This window comes from Podarcis raffonei, chromosome 17, assembly GCF_027172205.1.
Source record: "Podarcis raffonei isolate rPodRaf1 chromosome 17, rPodRaf1.pri, whole genome shotgun sequence".
Classification (NCBI taxonomy): domain Eukaryota; kingdom Metazoa; phylum Chordata; class Lepidosauria; order Squamata; family Lacertidae; genus Podarcis; species Podarcis raffonei.
The window spans coordinates 15,805,981-15,825,335 of NC_070618.1; the positions used below are offsets into that span (position 1 = coordinate 15,805,981).

General features: G+C 40.1%; 1 protein-coding gene across 12 annotated transcripts in view; it reads left to right on the top strand.

Moving 5' to 3' along the window:
• SHOC1 (shortage in chiasmata 1) overlaps positions 1-17,907 on the top strand; it is a 36,634-nt gene extending 18,727 nt beyond the window's left edge. For 9 of the 12 annotated variants that reach the window (XM_053371292.1, XM_053371299.1, XM_053371291.1 and 6 more), the window contains 14 exons: positions 309-485; positions 1,238-1,345; positions 2,773-2,954; positions 3,372-3,444; positions 4,585-4,654; positions 4,772-4,956; positions 5,699-5,816; positions 6,637-6,748; positions 7,942-8,063; positions 9,648-9,741; positions 11,451-11,582; positions 12,914-13,063; positions 15,083-16,022; positions 17,563-17,907. In XM_053371292.1, coding sequence (XP_053227267.1) covers positions 309-485; positions 1,238-1,345; positions 2,773-2,954; positions 3,372-3,444; positions 4,585-4,654; positions 4,772-4,956; positions 5,699-5,816; positions 6,637-6,748; positions 7,942-8,063; positions 9,648-9,741; positions 11,451-11,582; positions 12,914-13,063; positions 15,083-16,022; positions 17,563-17,666 — 2,567 coding nt within the window. In that variant the 3' untranslated portion in view covers positions 17,667-17,907. The remainder of the gene's footprint in view (positions 1-308; positions 486-1,237; positions 1,346-2,772; positions 2,955-3,371; positions 3,445-4,584; positions 4,655-4,771; positions 4,957-5,698; positions 5,817-6,636; positions 6,749-7,941; positions 8,064-9,647; positions 9,742-11,450; positions 11,583-12,913; positions 13,064-15,082; positions 16,023-17,562) is intronic. The other 3 variants (XM_053371296.1, XM_053371295.1, XM_053371297.1) reach the window with 3 other exon arrangements.
• Positions 17,908-19,355: the final 1,448 nt, after the last annotated feature.

Here is a 19,355-nt window from a genome sequence, read left to right on the forward strand (position 1 = left end):
ACTTTGGCAGTCCTGGCACAAAGATAAAAGATAAAGATAAAACTGAAGCAAAATATTTCTACTGTAGAATGTTCTACATTTGTTCTCTAAGAAGGTAACAATGATGCCACCTAGTGTTTATCTACAACAAAAGGCTTATTTGGAAAATACCGTATTCACTAAATACAACATTAGAAAATTTTAAAAGTCTGTGATTTAAATTCTGTATTGTGGGCTGTTAAAACATTTTGTATTCTCATCAGACTGTACATTATTTAACCATGTGCTGCCAACCTGAAGTTTTTTTGTGCGGGATTTGTTTTCTCCAGAGAGTCAATTTCAAGCATATCATATCCTTGAAGCTGCAGTGAATCCAGTTTTGAAAGAGCTCATGAGTTTTGGCATGCCTAAATGGAAATTTCGCACCCTTAATTTTGACACCACCAGATATTTTTTAAAACAGCAGGAGAAAGTGATCAGTGATGCTTTTAAACAAGGTGTGACTGGTAAGGACAGATTCATGCATTGTTTATGACATTAGCAGGGTTCTTTGTATTACTCAGGGATAAATGTAATAGTTTATAACTTAGCAGACGGGGATAATTGTCCTGGAAACTATTATTCGGGGTTTCTTTCTGAGAATCTTCTACACACAATCATTTTATGGTAATTCATGGTATTAGGAACTGAATTGAAATTTCCAAGGATGCTGTAATAGCCTCTTTCTTCAGAATGGACATCATTTGTTCATTTGGCTTTTAGAGAGATTCCAAACGATGTTGCTGCTAAACTGCATCAATCTAGTGTTTACTGCATTGTCTTTTTCACCAGATCTGGAGTAATTTTTAAGACAATTGCAGTCATATAGCTGTTCATTGTTGTTGTTTTTAAAAGTATTATAGAAATACTGCAATTGCAATAATACCAAAAAAGATACAATTACTCTAAATGCAAGGAGGAAGCAAGTAATGAAAGCTCTTACCCACTGAGTAGGAACTGACTAATGAAAGGGGTGTATATGAAATGCCATGTGGAACCACCATTTTAATTCTTCTTCCAACTGCAGAAATGTATTGTAATGACTCAGTAGCACTAAAGAGCTCTAGTGTGGAAGCAATCTAAGGGCCTTAAATGCCCCCCATATAGAGCTCTGTCATTACAAAAAGGTAAGAAATGCTATTGCCTCATTTACCAAATAATTCTAATATTTATGGGAACACTCCTATGTAAACTGTACATTTCTGTGCCTTTTTAATAGGTATCAAAGAGGGGAGAGAGATTGCAGTATTCAAACATGCTGTTGCTCTTCATTTACTGGTAACAGTTCGAGACCTGTTATTAACATGTAACTTGAACACTGCATTAGGTTAGTTTTTTATATAAATAATAATAATCCTTTGTAATTTTAATAAAACACAGCATGAAAATACCTGAACACTACTGTAGATCGTTGAGGCACTAGTGACATTGTAAAAATCCATTCATATTTTATATCATTTTGTTGACAGATCTGTATGAGAATTCAGTTCTTCATTATTGTTCCAATTTCTCACTTTTTTAAACATGTAAATATTGTGAGGGGGGGCGGGGAATTGCTGTGAAAATGTCTTGAATATAAATTTTTTTTTATTTGTTCGTTGATGGTATCATGGAAAAATTATATAGGTTTCCTGTTACTGGGAGTAGAAATTTAGCTATCTGGAATTTGTCTTTTGCATGGATCTGTGGCCTAATCCAGCAGGCAGCAAGGAGGCACAACCAGCTGGCAAGTGCCCTGGAACTGTGATTGCCTTGCCAATTACTGCTTAACTTCTCTTTGCTTGCTGTTCAGGAGGGGATAAAAGGGAGCCACCATGGGGAAGGAGAGAAAGGAGCACTTAGGCGAGCAGGTCTTCTAGTCGGAGAAAAAGGCAATGGGAAAGGGGGGCTACAGCCGCTCAATCTCCCGAAAAAGCATCACTCCTTCAGATTGTCCAAAGATAGCAAGGACAATCTGCTGAGAACTGTATTGGATGGGTGAGCTATAAGGTGAGGTCCCCTCTTCGCTGCAACACCTAGAGACCTGGTGAAGCTCTGGGTATCCAATAAGTTTTGGCAATAAGTTTAGGACTTTGCTCTGAAGCTTTCAGGGACTTTGCCCTGAGGCTTTCTTCATTAGCCCCACATCCCAGTTCTAATGAGGGTGGGGCCCAGCATATCCTTTGCAGAGCTAGCCCTGTATCTTCTTCTAAATACATTTCAATATCATATTCATTTCATCAGAGCCTGAATTAACTTAAGGCTGTTACTCGTCACAGAAGTACTACATTTTGTCCTGGCATGATACATTTCCCTCCTCCAAAATATTTCTAAAGGTTGAAAGGGAAGAGTTAATATATGTTGAGTCTGGAAGATTTGGGTGAGGGTGGCTGGTTCAGCATTACAGAATGCAGCCTTTAAGGGCAACATTGGCCAATCTTTAAATTACCAGTAAAACTATCATGGGCCATAACAATGTTAAAAGTCTGTGGCAGATGCATACATTGTATTTTTGGTTTATTTTTACAGCATTACAGTGTATGTCACCTCCAAATGAATCAAGTATTTATATGGTTTGAGGGAATATGCTTATTATGCTTAGGGCTGTTTCTGTGCTATATATTTTTCTTTTGGTGTTGTTCTTTTAATGTTAAACTTGACGGTTGCTTTGTGATTGTTTCATTTTGGACAATAAAAAGAAACAAAGTACTAGTTTGTTACAGTACTGTTGTTAATGATGATTTTGTAAAGATTGATGTAATTAATTTTAAATAGGATATTTGTTCAACGCAAAAGATAGATATAAGGACTTCCTGGACTCCAGGCTGGATAATATTTGTAGATTGCTGGAGATTGTGCAGATTTCCATGCAGAAGCAAGAAGTCAATCCCAAGATAAAAGAACTGCATCATCAAATGTCCAAATGGGTGCAGAGTAATATGAATGATCAGAATAAGGTAAATAATATCCAAAGCTGGCATATCTGCTGAAAACCAGACTGGAATTATTATACAGAATTTTTAGCATAGCGTGAATTGCCAGGGAAGGAAAGTTCACTCACCTGTCTAAGTGTTGGAGAAATAATTCCCCACCCTTGGAGTAGGGGTAGTATGCTCAGCAAAACCTAGGACTGAGCATCTACAAATACTAGTTTTTGCATAGCCTTGCTTCTTATTTTTTCTACATCCATTAATCTACTTTCGCATTTGATCTAAATTACTCTTGCTTCTTGTGATTAATCCTCAAGTCCTGAAAATATCTACCACTATCTCAAATTATTGTCAAATGTTTTAAATATCAAATACAGACTGATCATTGTGTTGTTGTTTTTAAAATGCATACGGTACTTTATTTTATTTTTTATGACGTGCCAGGTAGTAATTGTGACTAGAATGGGTTTTGATGAAGAAACAGATGTACTAATCAACACCATCAGTACAGTGCAAGGTAAATGTTATTTTTTGTTTTGCTTGGAAACTGTATATACCCTAATATTTGCATGTTTGCTTGCATATTTCAATTCAAAAGTCTTGGATCTGAATCTCAAACTCCCATAATATTATTATATATTCTGTAGTTCTCTGAGCAATGGTGATTTCTCTGTTTTAGTTTCCTTTTGGACAAGATAGAGACACCTGCAGTGATTTCATGATAGGTGTTTATTTAAAAACAAGCACAGGGAGCACTGAGAGCCAGGTAGGACTACTAGAAGATAAAGTTGCATCAGCTCCTCCACAAGCAAGCGTGATCATCTCTTGAAGTCCCACAAAAGTCTTCCTAACTAAAAATCTCAGTCTTTAATGTTTGTTTCCCTCGAATCTCTGCAACTTTCTCCACCCCTCACCTCAGGTTGTGGAGCATGTCCTAGCCACCAGCCATCAACGTTCAATTAATAAACTTTTCCAATTCAAGCAAAAGCCATTGAGCAGGCACCTCTGAATTGCTGTAGAAACATTAGATGGTCATTAGGAAGCAATCTGATATACAAATGATGGTCACTTCACAGTCATTACAGCATGATACTTTCTGCCTTTGGATGGAATATGAATGAGACTTTTTGTAGGACATACAGCCCCTTTGCATGAGCTTTTCTATTTTGTCCAGGTGGCAAACTATAGTTATCAGCTTCAGAAGAACCAGGATATTAAGCTATGGTTTGAAGTTGACTTAATATCCAGACTTGTTCAGAAGCTGCTAACCAGAGTTTCCTGGTCCAGAGGAAATCAGAAACTACGTATTGTAGTTTCTGCGTATTGTAAATGGAAAAGTTTCCTATTTGTTTGCTATCTCACATCAAGGGGCTGAATGTATGGAAAACAAAGGCTCATTCATATCTCATTAAGACAACAGATGATCATCTGAAGTTGCCCTTTAAAGATTGATAATAACTTGGTGCACAAAATGTAAAAAGAACAGAAAACTTCTTTATTAAAGATAAAGTAAATATCATTATATATGCTGGTATTTTTCACACTCTCTTGTCTGATGGAACCTGACAAATGTTATTATTGGCCATATGACAATTTCCACAGCTTCAAATGAACCTTTTAACTTGAGTCACTAACTTGTAGCTCTGTCTTCCAACAGGCTTGAAAATTGTGTATTTAGATTCTGAGGAAAGAGGGACTTTTCTAGAGAGCCAAGATGTAATAAGTAGGTGAGTATACTTCATTATTAGAAAATAGACTGGGATCTTGATTATTACAGAAAAGATTTGTAGGATGTAACTGAAGGTCGTCATCCTAAAACTCCCCCATCTTTGCTTCGTTTGCAGTTTGGAAAGATCCTCTTGTGTGGTTGTATATAATCAGAACATTGGACCTGATTTCCCTTGGACTCATTTTTCATTAGTGGTGGAGTATAATTATTCAGAAAAATCCTGCTGGCTTGATATTTGCAAAAATCTGAATGTTTCTTACATAACTTTCATAACCACTGTTCCGGAAACATTTGGAATTGGTAAGTGAATGTTTAAATACTAAATAGATGATAAAAGTCAAATAGGTTTGGGCATGCTTCATAAAAAGTGATCCAATATCTTTTCAAATGGTTATATAAAATTGACTCCTGGAAATGAAAGTGGCATAAAATCAGATGGTGCCCAGGGTTTCCTCCCCAGCTATACAGCTGTAAAGGCAGAAAAGAACTAGTGCTGTGATCTGATCTAAAGGGAAAACTAATATATAGTGTTAATATAGCATTTTAAAAATATATTGCTTTGTGCTAGTCAAATGGGGTTTTTAAAAAATATAATTCAGCAATCTTAATCTTTTCCTTATACATTATTTCAGTAATCCTTACAGCAACCTTGTAAAGTATGTCAGTATTCATAGTACAGATTGGTAGCTGAAGGTGAAAGACTGTAGTTTGCCTAAAATCACTTTATATAGATTGAGAGGAGATTTTATTCCAGGACTGCCTGACTCACAGTTCACTTAAAAGCAGCATGAGTATGTACATATCTATAGTGTCTCCATTATATATCTTTAGGTGCCAGGCAATAACGCTCCTCTTCAACCAGGGCTTTGGCTGATTAATATTCTAAAGCGTTCTAAATGTGTTTGTGGGGGGGGGGTTGTTGTTTTCTATTTTAACTACTCAGTTGTGCTTTTATCTTGTGTTTTTATGAACTGCACTGAGACCTTTGGATGGAAGGTGGTATAGATATCTTAATAACAATAATACTAATAATATTCTTTAGAAGAGGTTTCTCCAGATAATTTTGGGTGTGTCCTCCTGGAACTGCCAATTCCATATGTTTTTCTGACATCTGAGGGCCTTCTCAATACCCCAGAAATTCTTCAGTTACTGGAGTCCAAGTAAGTAGTGCGCATCTTGTATTCTCTTTGCGTTTCCATTGTCATAGCTTGCGATTCCTCCTCACCCTGTTCTCTATGGCTGTTAATAAGGATTGAATGTTAATAATCAGTTGCAACCTACTTCTCAATTAAATGTGGCCAGTTGAGGATGAAGGAATCTGTCAGTTTAGGTTTCTCACAGCTTTTCATTTTTCCAAGACTAAATTCACTTTCCCACAATTCCTCAGCAATTTGCATTTTAAAACATTGCCAGCGTTTGGGTGCAAATTTATCCTAATAAGCACATTTTCCTATCGATTTTTTCACTAATATACACATTTTTGCAAGCAGTTACTAATAATATAATGCATTTTTGTATGTTATTTTCACTAATATATGTGTTTTTATTCACATTTCCCCTTAATATATGCAACACGTAGGTTGGTTGTATTGCAAAATATGGCAAATGTGAATTTCAGATGATGGCTGTTGTCTGGCTTGCATATTGTTTTTGGAAGTATGAATTAGCCCCCCCCCCCCCGCTGTGCGGAGAGCTGCCTGTTCTGGGAAATATAATTTCTTCCAGGTGGGGTGGGGGGTTGTATGCCCTAGCCTTTTGTCAGGTAATTCAGTAGCAGGCAATGAACTGGCAGAGGTGTGGGGTGCAGGAGAGGTGAAGAAAGTCCTCTTAGAACTTAGCAGGGCCAGACATGGGCAAAGGAAGACTACCATGAGAAATAATGCTGGGACATTCAGTGCAAGAAGAGCACAATTTTAAGTATTTCAGTTGGGTTACTGAAATGTACACAGCTGGTCTACTAACAGGGACTAATCTGTACAGGTACAATATTACATTTATTGAGAGGAAGTGCTGTGAGGCATTACAGTTCTTTGGAAGCACGGACCGTTACATCGTGATGACTGTAGATGAATGCACTGCTATCGTTATTCAGGTAAAAATATGTGGCAGTTAAAGATTTTTCCCTTGCGTATATGCAAAGTTTTATGCTGTCCTGGACACTGAAGGAGTCTAAGATGTTTCACAGCTTAGTAATAAGTTAACATGAGAATATGTCAAATAATACGTAAATCTGTTGATAATCTGTTAGCCAAGGAGGGATTGTTCTGTTGTATACCTACTAAATATATTATGTATTTTGCTCTATGATCTTGTGCATATTTACTCAGAAGTGAACCTTATTGAGTCAGTGAAAATTACTGCTGGATAAGTGAGTACAGAGATGGCCACTTACCCTGCTCTGGGTTGACAGCGTTGGCAGCCCCTCACAGGCTGTCCTCCATTTCCCTCATAGCAAGGAATCACATCCCAGCGGCCGACAGTTGTAAAATCCCTCACTGGCCACATTACAGGGCAGAATAGCTCAGCAAGGCTAAAGTTTAAATTGCCCAATCATGGGCTGCCAAGGGGGTGGAGCCTGGTTGGCGGACTTGAGTGCAGAAGTTCTCACTCTGGTCTGCCAATTAAGCGAGTACAGAAACACAGCTTTAGATCAAGTGGGTGATTGTTACTCAAGGCATAAACTTTATAAAGTGAATTAATGAAAGTTGTCAAGCAGACTTTTGAGCCTGTAAAATTACAAACCTCAGATAAGTGGAGGGGTAATAAGTATAAGACACCCCCATGTATAAGACGACCCCTATTTTTTTGAACCCAAAATTAAGAAATCAGTATTTCTTGAGTTGTTGAGCTTTTCTAGGGGGAGCTTACCCTTGAGTTGTTTAGTTATTCATGTATAAAATGATCCCCAATTTTTGCCTAATTTTTAAAGAAAAAAACCATTGTCTTATACACGGAAAAATATGGTAATACTCATGTGGAAGCAAAAATATTGGTGGTTCTTTTTTTCTTCTAATCCACACTTTAATCCTGCATGAATTAGTTGCAGAGTTTAAGAGATTCGTGACATTTTAAACATTAAAGGCACACTCACTGATTCTGCTACGATTTAATAGGCATCTGTAATACGAATCTCAAAACACACCTTAGCTTAATTATCCCTGTTTTATAGAAAGTGAAACTCACTTTCCAAATTAGGAGTGAAATCCTGTGCTTCAACCATTTTCGATGGTAGCTATAGTCTTGCATATACAATCAGCTCCTTGCTTTATACTTATTTTGTTGCAGAACATGGAAGAACTTGGTTATGAAAAATCTTCTGATAGCATTGTGTTAAGGCTTGTGGTGCTGTCACTCCAGTACAGCGCCTGTTGGATTATTTTCTACTCCCAAGAAAGATTAAATTCAGAGTAAGTTCATATCTTTTGTTTGACCCTAGTTCATGAGGTTTAGAAGCATGCCATCTTTTTTTAAAAAAAGTGAAAGCTCAAATTTGCAATATTTCTGCCAAGGCTGTAGCTGTAATGGAGGAGATCCTCTAGACCAGGGATGTCCAACAGGTCAATCAGCTCCTTTTCCTTTGCATTGGCCTAAGAGCATCTGGCCCCTCCCACTCCCTCCATTTTCGCATAACTGCTGGAACGGAAGACGGAGTTTTACTCGTCTTACATTTTGCTCTTAATAACGGGGCTTTCCTCCCTAAAAAAAGTTATTTGACCTGAACCCCTCCAAAATGGAATTGTCCTCCCTATAAAAAGCTCAACAACTTTGACCTGAACCCTCCCCAAAAGGGGTAGATCTCTGCCAGTCCCGTCCCCCCGTGAGTAGATCACAGTTTCTTGGGAGTTGGACGTCCCTGCTCTAGACCTTTCCCCTGAATGTTCAGTATGGAAACAATAGTCTACCTGTTGTTTAAAACATACCTGTTCCTACCTTCCAGCATTCTGGCAAATGACTGCAAACACTTTAATACAGCAAACACTAGACACTTACTCTAAAATGTTTATTTTATTAATATCTCATACAATGGAATAACCTTAAATATATTTAACTATGTTATGGTTAAGTTATTTATCCCAGTCCTGTGTATCCTCAGTTGCCCTCACCACAAAATTGTTGATTATGGGTCTGATTGCTGCACATGCCTTAACAAAAATGTTTTGACTGCTGCTGTTCGGGAGCTGAATAGCAGCACGTTAAGAAGTGCAGGCCTCTTAAAAATGCTGCAGCCTAGCCAGTCACTATAAAGAGGTTATTCCTCACTAATTATTTACAGGAGAACAGGGTCATTTCTGCATCCACATTCACTTTCCTGGTGCAGTCTGACTTTCTTCAGATCAGACAGAAATAGCTACCTTAAATGCTCTTTCCTTGTGAGGTTATGGAGAGAAGTCTGGGTTGTATGAATACTACCCATTCTGAGATATCTTGCTTTGATTCTTGTGGATGGGATCCAACTAAGTTTTACTGGGAATTGACCCATTGAAGTCAGTGGGCATAACTAATTTCAGCCAGCCTGCTCTGAGTAAAACGTAGTTAGATACATTTGTCAGTTTTGCAGTTACTGAAGTGTCCTACATTTTTAACTTTGTTATTTTTTACTGTATCATGTAGTTCTGCCTGTTCAGTTTTTATTGCATCCTTTCTATAGGTTAAGAAGAAGAAGTGAATCTATATTTGACCGTACACCACTTAGAGATTTTATTTAAATGGTATTAAGTGGTATATACTGTAAATGTTTTAAAATAAATACATATATCACAGAAAGGAAAAATATTGGAACAAAGTAAGGATACATAGGAAAAGAATTCTGGCATGCAGTGTAAGCCAAATATATACATTTTATAAAAAGAGATAAATCTAAAGAATATTAATGTTGTTTGTACTTTATCACACTGTTTCCCCAGCAAATGTTCAGGTAACTTAATGTTCAATATTTCATAGATTTTGAACACAGATATTGACTAAGTGTAATGAAATACTACTTTATTTAGGTATAGCCTAGCTGGAAATACTCTGCATCACCTAACCTTGATTTATGGAGCCTTGGTTTCATTTGCACAGAAGTCGGAAGACTTTGACGTAAAGGTAGTTTTCGTAAAATTTATTCGTTAATGTTGCTGATGAAACTCCATTAGCAGAATATTTGGTCCTTCATGCACAGACAAAAGATAGGAAATTGGTTAGATTTTAATATCTGCTGTAAAGGAATCTCAAAGGATGTGTGGGATCTGGCAGTAACTTGGTTTGCATGAAATGCTAAGATAAGGTCTGTTTGCACACCCAAACCTATCCTCACCAATGAACTATGACTTGCTAGTGATCAACAAATCGGAATATAAAACCACCGTTTGAAGTTGGCTTATGAATTGCAGCTTGTGTCAATCATGGCTTCTTGTTGCATCTAACCCCACTGTGCAAGCATAATCCTGGTTAGTGTTGGTACCCCTCCTCAAGATGCTCACCTGTCTAGAGAGAAATGCGGCAAAAGTGATTAGCAAACAGAAACCAACATTAGGTGAAACAAGACTCCAAATATTGACCCTGCTTTGTTCAACAAACTATAGTTAAGACAAACCATAGCTTTGTGTTGCAAGTAAACGTGGCCACAGTTTTCAATGGAGTCTGTATAAAGCTGTGTTTCTTATGTCATCACTTGGCTTCCCCCACCCCTATCATTTGGTTCTCATTTGCGAGGGCTGAAGGCTTAGAATGAGAGTACCTGATTCCTGGAGTGCTGGATTTCTCACTTTTTTACATAGCCAGTTGGCACCAGTGCAGATTGAATTTTCTTGTGACATACCCAACATTCCCAAATGTGTGCTACAAAACACAAGCAGAAGTGCAGGAAGAAGGCGCAGATGCAATCCAAAGGTATACTCACTCAATAAGTTAAGGTACAGGGCAATTCTAAGCCCTGCTCCATGCTGCTGGTGGGAGTTAGAATGTAGCAGAGGTGACCTCCTGCCTTGGTCTGCTGGGTTCTTCCACTGATGTACTTGATGAAAGGGCAGTGATGTGCACACTTCTGTTTGTGCTTTCCTACCACTAGCAGCCTATGTAAGGTCCCCAAATAGGGTATTTTGGAGTTGGGGCAGGAGCCAAAGCTCGCCTGTTTCCTGAGTGCGGGGGGAGGAGGAGAAAAAGAAGAAGAAGAAGAGGAAGAAGAAGAAGAGGAGGAAGAAGAAGAAGTAGAAGAAGAATTGCCCTGTCAACCATCAGCCACGGCCAGTATTCTAAAATCGCTGTACTGAGTAATCTTGTGGCAAATTTATATCACACAAGCTTCTGCTATCTATTGTCACAAGTATTGCTTGTTTGCACTGTCCACGCTCTGTCCATTGTAGCTGGCACATGATAAGTTTCAAATAATTCTGGCATGTGACAGTAGGAAAAAACACTGTGGTCTGAACAGAAGTACCTAATGCCATGTTACCACTAGAGGTCAGCAAGCTCAGTTATCACAATTAAGCAATCCATTATTAATGTAAATTCTCTAGGTTTTTCTTCAACTTTTAAAATCCTGATTAAGCTCCTGATGTTCTGCTTGGAAAATAAATGAAAGCAAATGTAAATTCTTAGTTCAGGCTGTTGCCTGATATAGCTGGGGTAGAATTTTTTAACCGCATATAGAGCTTACTGGAAAATTGGTAACTGAGGCCTTGATTATCTTAATGTTGTGTCTAGGCTGAGATTGTTAACATGCAGCATCAACCTGGGCATTAAATTGCCAAGGATTCTTGTTGTTTGGTTCCATTTTATGTAATCTCTGTTCTGAATGTATAACAACATTTTAGGTGGTTCTTACACCAGGAGTTGAAGAGACAGCCCTTTTGGTTCGTCAGATTGCTGACCACATTCTGATGACTTCTCAAAGACATCCTCAGGAATGGCTAGACAAATCTTGGCTTTCCGTCTTGCCGTCAGAGGTGTGTTTCTCTTAAACAAACAGGGAACCTGTGGCCCTCCCAAATGTTGCTGAAGTACAACCTCCCACCCTCCCATCATCCCTGACCGTTGGCAATGTTGGCTGGGGCTGATGGAAGCAGCAGCTGGAAAGCCACTGGTTCCCCCCTCTCCTTACAAGGGACAGGCAGTTCCTGTTCCGTTGCATTTCTTTTATTCTTAATGTGTGTAGGCTACAATAGCAGGAAACATTATTCAAATGCAGCTGTTGCACATGAACGGATCCTCCAGAGGATAAGGACTGCAACCCACTTTATATGGTAGGCTGCGATCCTTCCTTGCTAGTGGGTCTTCCAGATGGAAAAATGCAATCTGCCCATCTCTTATCAAAGAAAGGAATGAATCGCTGTATGCTGCTGGCTGGCTAAAAGCCATCCTATTCGTAAATAAATGTATGTTTTATATAATGATGTAGTTACTTTCTGGAAGGAAAATCCTGAAGCAAAACACACATAAATGAGAGAGGTGGCCAGACTGAGATGTTCCCTGCCTTACCTGATCTTGGTGGATTCTCCGGGAAAACATGGCTGGAGGCACTGGCACACACTGATTTCCCATGGCAAATGAATCTGATTCATCCTCTTTCATTACTGTTGCTTTCAACATGACAGATGCAGGCAGGGCAGAAAGGGAACAAGCTGTTTTTAATGCCTTGTTGAAATTGTAATTTATAATGTCTCTTTCACAATGCCAGCTTCCTGGAAACTGCCTTAATTATAATATTGTTATGCTTGCCCCAGTTTCCTGAGTGGTGAGAAGTTCCAGGAGCTCAGCCTGCATCTGGATTTTGGTTTCCTTCTAAGTGGAGGGACTTAAAACATTTTGTAATATTTGAATTTATATTATTTTGGGCATAGGTGGAGGTGCAGTTTAACTCCTACAAATGGTAAACTCTGCTGCCCTACATCGAATTCCCAGAACGGCAGTTTTCAAAAGACACTTTCTAAAAACTAGCCCTTTGCTTCCTTCTTTGTTCCGTTCAAAAAGCCCAGTCTTTGCTTATTTCCACTCACAAAGGTAGGTAACATCAGCTTGAGCAGCGGGAAATAAAAAGGATTGCCTTTGCCAAAACGGCTCTTGCCTTCAGCTATCTTTTTACTTGTAGCCTCTCTAACAGCAGGTGTGCCTGCCAACTTGGCCCGCTAACTTGGCCCCAGGAAACCTCTTTTATCCTACTTTGCAGCAATCAGTTAGCGAACTCATAAGCTATTACCTTTGAACTCAAAACAAAGCAAACATCACTTGCAACTGTCCTTGAAAACATAACAAAGTTAATTCTGGTTTTTCCCCTCAGGAAGAGAAATCCTTGTTTACATTTCCATGCATGAATCCTCTAGTGGCTCAAGTCATGTTAAAGAAAAGCTCTTCACTGGAGTGGCTTCTGTCAGCAACCTTTGACCAGCTTCATGCGCTTCTGCCTGAAGTGCCTGAGAAAGTTCTGAAGGTCAGATATTCAGGGCGCCAGCATCTCCTGTGTACCGTGTGTGACTGTGTTTATATGTGTTTATGCAAGAATCCAGTACTTTAGATGTGTCCAATCAGTGGCATAGCGTGGGTTGCAGCGCCCAGGGCAAGCAAGCCACTGACATCACCAGGGTGCCTCACCTGAGCCAAGCGGGGCCACACTGCACTGCACTGCACTGCCTACCCATGCAGGTGGGAGCCTGGCTGGCCAACATGACCCTTGGCAGGCGAATCCCCCTAATACCCACAGAGAGGAGTGCTGGGCCAGGCCGTACTGGAGTTATCCCTTACCCGTCTCCCTTCATTAGTGCTGGCTCATTGTGGGCCTGAGCTGCTCTTCTGCCTTCAACAAGGTAGGGCAAGGATCCTCATGGAAGCCGGCGCCTGTGTGTGGATGCCTGGTTGGTCCCCTTAAAATTTTGCGCCTGGGGCCATGCCCCTCCCCCCGCTATGCCATTGTGTCCAGTTGATGCACAACCGCCGTGTGGGTCCTTTTGGATATGGAAGAGGGAGGAATGGGGGTGTGGCAGAACAGGTTTATGCACACACTGCTGACACACACGGGGCCCAGAAATGCAACCCTTGTGCAAAACGGTTGCTGCCTATATAATTTTGAAACAGAAGGGTGACAAGAAAAATTCCTGAAGCTGAATTTGTTTTTTTACAACTTGATCCCTATTATATGTGTTTCTATAATGCATGCCAGCTGCAAAAACCTGCAATTTAAAGTAAATAGGCCAAGACTGTTCTGCGAATGCTGCATGTCCCTTACCAGGGCCAGCCCACCCATGAGGCAAGATGAGGTGACTGCCTCAAGTGGAAAGATCCACAGGGGCAGCAGATCCAGACTCCAATAAATGTATTGGTGGCGGCGGCTGCTGCTGCTGTACACTCTTTGGAGGCCGGATCGTTTGCCTTTTTGGCAGGCCCCCTCTGAATGCTGCCTCTACAGCGGCCCCTCGGTCTCCTTTGACTCTAGGAAGGAAATGGTGAGGGCTGTCCTCTGGGGGTCTCTTGAGTCCGCATCTACCCAGCATGAGCAGGCTCCTCCCCCTCCCCCTGTGATTCCCACTTCAACCACCAGACAAGGTTGATTTGAAACACACACAACCCCCCATCATTATTACTAATGTAGATCTTCACTAACCCCTTCTTCACTGGCAGCGGCGAGACACCGTTTTGTGATTCACCTCAGGAGCCAAGATGTCTTGGCCCAACCCGGCCCCTTGCAAACCCATTTATTAAAGGTTCCATATCAAAAGTGTAGACATGCACTGATATAAACCTAATTCTGTGTTGTTCCCGTAGTTTGGTTGCCACTGAACAAACTGCCACAGCATAGCTAGGCCACAATAGTAATGTCTGTAATTTCTTGTTAATATTGTTAACAAGACATCTTCCACACCTGTATTGGTAGCCCTGATGTACCTCATTTATTACATTGTTTTTACTGGGTTATGGATGTTGCCATTACAGTGTGGGTCTTCATCTGTGATTTTCCAGTGGCAACTATACCACAAAGAGATGTTGCCATTACAGATGCAAGCAGTGATTTATCCTGTGGCAACTATACCAAAACTATACCATTTTAGCCCATGGTTTTAGGAATCCTGCAATTGTCTTGCTCTTTTTCTCATGTGTGAATGTTTAATGCGTTAATGCTGTGTTGCATTTGGCAGGCAGCTGCCACCCTAGTGTTACTGGATATTTCAAGATGAAATCCTGCTTATACCACCTTAAGATGTTCTAATACACCAGAACTGTGTTCAAAATGCCATCCTAAGTCTTGATTTGATAGCCAATAGAATTTTATACTTGAACTAAAGCATTAAATCTTCATATAAATTCAGTTTCCCCTTTAAGGTTTCAATGGTGATGTCATTTTTATGCACATTCAGATTGGTGTATTCCCTATCACTTAATAGTTGAAAATGCTGTGGCAATAAAAGCTTCATGTCTTTCTAGTGGTGTAGACTTGAAACTGCTTCTTCCATTCCAGCACTTTAGTGACATCACATCACTGTACATCTTGAACCCTCCAGCAGAGCCAAAACTTCCAGAAGAAACTGTGCCACTTCAAAAAAACATAAAGGGCTCTATCAGGTCTTGCTCTGAAATCCCCTTTTCCAAGGCGGTGTTATCTGGCTTTCAAGGACACAGTCCCTTTACTGAATATTTTGGAAACTATGGTGAAGTACAGAACAGCAAAAATTGTTTCCCACTTTACTACCAAAATAAGTCCCATACTCCTCTGAAATCAGGTGGAAAGCACAGCAGCTTAATAGCACCTTCAGTACCATACCAGGAAAAAGTTTGTTTCTTTCAGGATGATACAGGCATAGAGCGGCAACAGTACATCCAATTTGCGAAAAAAATGGAAGTGGAAAAAAGAACAACTTCATCACTGCTACCACCAGATGATCTGAAAGGACGTCTCCATACTAACTCTGAAGCTACAATGCCATATTTAGTGTACAACCTGGACGGAACAAATACGTATCTTGAAAATAGTGCGCAAAACAGAATGTACCGTTCAAAAGCTGCAGGCCAAAAGCTTGCTCATCAAGATATTGAAAACGTACTGGAGGTGAAAAAGCAGCCACTTGTAAAGCAATGGGAATCTAGCAAGGATTCCAAATCTTCTTGGCATCTTGTCTCTAGCAGAGAAGATTGTCCAATCCAGCAGAACTCTCAGAGTTTTCTAGGAGAACTTGGTGTGACAGGATATAGTGGTCCAAAATTTCAGTTTGAGGAGATGTTTTGGGGTAACCAGTCATCCATGCTAGCAATGGATTCATCTCCCCATGATTCAAGTTTCAGCAAAGAATTATCTAGTCCAGATAGATTCTTTAATTTGGACTTTCCAATAACAGGAGAGTACACAAGAAAGAAAAATCCCAATGTGTTATCATCTAATCCAAGAGAATGCGGTTCAGCAGGTAGAGTAAAACCATAAAGCACTCTTTGCTGCCACTCTTTTCTGTTTAAGTGAAAAATAGCTTTTCCTTACTTTTTTTCTTACAGCTCCATGCCCTTTCACCTGCTATTGCTCAAAATTATGGAAATATTCTCAGAACCATGAGCAGTCCTTTTGTTTAATGGGATAGTTGGCCATTCCTACAGAATGAAATGCTGGACCTAGTCTTAACTCTTAACCTGAATGTGTTTGATTCTGTTGCGTTGATGCTTTAGGGCCAGCTCTCAGTTTACTGCTTCAGGCTTTCATTAAAGGAAGATTCCTCTGAACAGAGGAAAAGTTAATTGAAATCCGTGGTGTTGCTCATATTGTTGAACCTTAGGGAAATTAGGGTGATTATGAGAGAGTTGTAAACAATGCTTTCAACTGGCCCTCGTGGATTAAAGTTGAGATCTGAGTAACTATACTTTTATGTACAGTGGTACCTCAGGTTACATACGCTTCAGGTTACAGACTCCGCTAACCCAGAAATAGTACCTCGGGTTAAGAACTTTGCTTCAGGATGAGAACAGAAATCGCGCTGCGGTGGCGTGGCGGCAGGGGGAGGCCCCATTAGCTAAAGTGGTGCTTCAGGTTAAGACCAGTTTCAGGTTAAGAACGGACCTCCGGAACGAATTAAGTACTTAACCTGAGGTACCACTGTACTCTCTTTTTATACTTATTTTCTACCTAAATCTACTGCTTTGTTGAGCGTTGAAATGCTCAATTATAATTCACATTTCTTTTTAAAAAATTGAGATCTGTGGAATGACCAGACATTAATTAGGTGTTTAACCATGGAAAATAGCCTCTTATGACAAAGCCTTTAAGGATTCAGCCAGTCTGACATTCTTACTGTGCTTCACTGTTTCCTTGCTTCTCTGGGCATATTAATCTTAACATGTTTCCTTTTGATGCATGCTTCCTCATGTGAAGCTGTAAGCTTCATTTTAAACATTTTCCCCTTAATAATGTTGAATTTGTGCAGCTAAACACGTTAATAAATCTGGTTAAAAACCTTTTATTTACAAAGGAATATATCAGTTAATGCCTTAGAAATACTCGAATGCTGCACCATTGTTGAAAATTAGCAGACGTGGGAGTCCATGTAAGCAGCTCTGAGCTTTGTAAAGGAAGAGAAATAACTTAAAGAAATAAATAGTATGGTGTTAAAGCCCATAATTACACAATCCAAGATGCCATTTCAATGTTGTAACCTTGTCTCCATTTTAAGCTCTTACACACCATTGCTTTAGCAAGCAATTAATTCCTTTTTAAGACAGAAATTCAGGGCACCATGTAGCCAACAGTAAGCACTTTAATTAATCCAATGGGAGTTAAATAGAAGCTAAACCCTCTCAAACTGAAATAAATGGAACTTAAAGTGCTCCATTTTGGCTAGATCACTCCTTTAAATGCCTAAGCATGCAGACTTTTTCTTACTGCTGGATGGGATTAATGAGTTAGATCTGCGTAATGCCTACTAGGTAATTGCTCACTTCTACACATTTTTTTTCCTACAGCAGGTTTAAAATGCACCCAGTTACCACAGCTGAAAAAAAGACGTCTAACCTATGAAAAAGACCCTGGGAGAAGCGATGGTCAAACACGTCTCAAATTCCTTTAAAGGAAATGCAATCTCACCTTTCACACTTCTATTTATATGTGATATACTTTAAGCAGTTTTAAAACAATGTTATAATTTATTGTATACTTACTTTTAAACAGTTTTTAATATTTTCTTGTAGTGCTTGTTCGAGGGTGGGTTTTTTTGGAGATTGTAGAAAATAGGTTAGATAAGCCTGGAAAATTATTACACAAAGATGCGGTATGACGATTAAAATAAAGCACTGCATACTTAAATTATACATCATCTTTATAACTCATTCGGAGCATCTCTAGAAGGGGGGGGGGCTATATTTTCAACTCTGCCTGCAGAATTTGGAACATCTGTCAGGGACAAATGGCAGTTGTCCTGATTTGAGGCCAACAGACCAAGTTGTCACCCGTAGCTACCAGTGGATTACTGCTAAGTCCATATTTCAAGACTGGACAGGAAAGGGGCACTTTCTTTCTAGATATCCAGGAAGAACGAGAGGAGAGAGGAGGCTCCCAGTTGATGTAGACCTCCTCCCTTTATTTGAGGCTGAAGGGGAGATGTAAGGTGGTGGTTGTCATGAGAAACCAGCTTGTCACCCCTGCCCAGGGCAGTCTCTTTATTGGGCCATAAATAAATGGTCTTAGAATATGTCAAATATCTCGGGGGAAATTCAGTGTGGCACGATGCCAGTTGTTCTGACAGTACAGGCTTTTCAGCTTGCCAGATGGAATGACCCTCCCTCTTCTCCATGTTCTGGTACTTCTCCTCCTGTCCTCATGCCCCCCCCAAAAAAAAACCTGAGCCAATTTCAGGGTGGGGGGAGGAGGGGGGAAAGTCCCATTGCTTCCGCTAGCAGCACTAGTTACAGTGGTGCCTCGGGTTACAAACTCCACTAACCCGGAAGTAGTACCTCGGGTTGAGAACTTTGCCCCAGGATGAGAACAGAAACCATGCGCCAGTGGCGTGGCAGCAGCGGGAGGCCCCATTAGCGAAAGCGCGCCTCAGGTTAAGAGCGGTTTTGGGTTAAGAACAGACCTCCAGAACGAATTAAGTTTGTAACCAGAGGTACCACTGTAATTGAATCCAGCCTCTGAAAAATATTCCTACAGATCTACAGTATAGGGATCATTGCTTTTAAAGGCCATTGAAGTACAGTCATACCTCATGTTATGGCCGCTTCAGGTTACGTGTTTTCAGGTTGTGGACCATGGGAAACCCAGAAGTACCGGAATGGGTTACTTCTGGATTTTGCCGCTCGTGCATGCGCAGAAGTGCTAAATCGCGCTTCGCGCATGCACAAAAGCACCAAATCACACCTGCGCAGATGCGGTGCTTCAGGATGCGAACGCTGGGGGTTGTGGGCGTGCCTCCATCACGGATTACGTCCGCAACCCGAGGTTCCACTGTAGTAATAAATAATCATAGCAACTTATATTCACAAGCCTGGAGGCGTCACTATTTTGGGTCCATTTTTGTGGTCTCTGTACAGCCAATTTTCCATTCCCACAGATTTGGCAGGGTTCTTTTGCTGATCTCAGGAATTTGCTATTTCAGAGTTAAGAGATACCAAATATAATCATAACCAGCCATAGGGCGGGAATATGTTTCAGCTTTCTTTCTTTCACAGTTTAAGAAACATTCCTGCTCCTTTTCCTTGAGTTCACCCTTATTATGCACATATCAAAATTGTAGTCCAAACCTATCAAAAGTAGATGA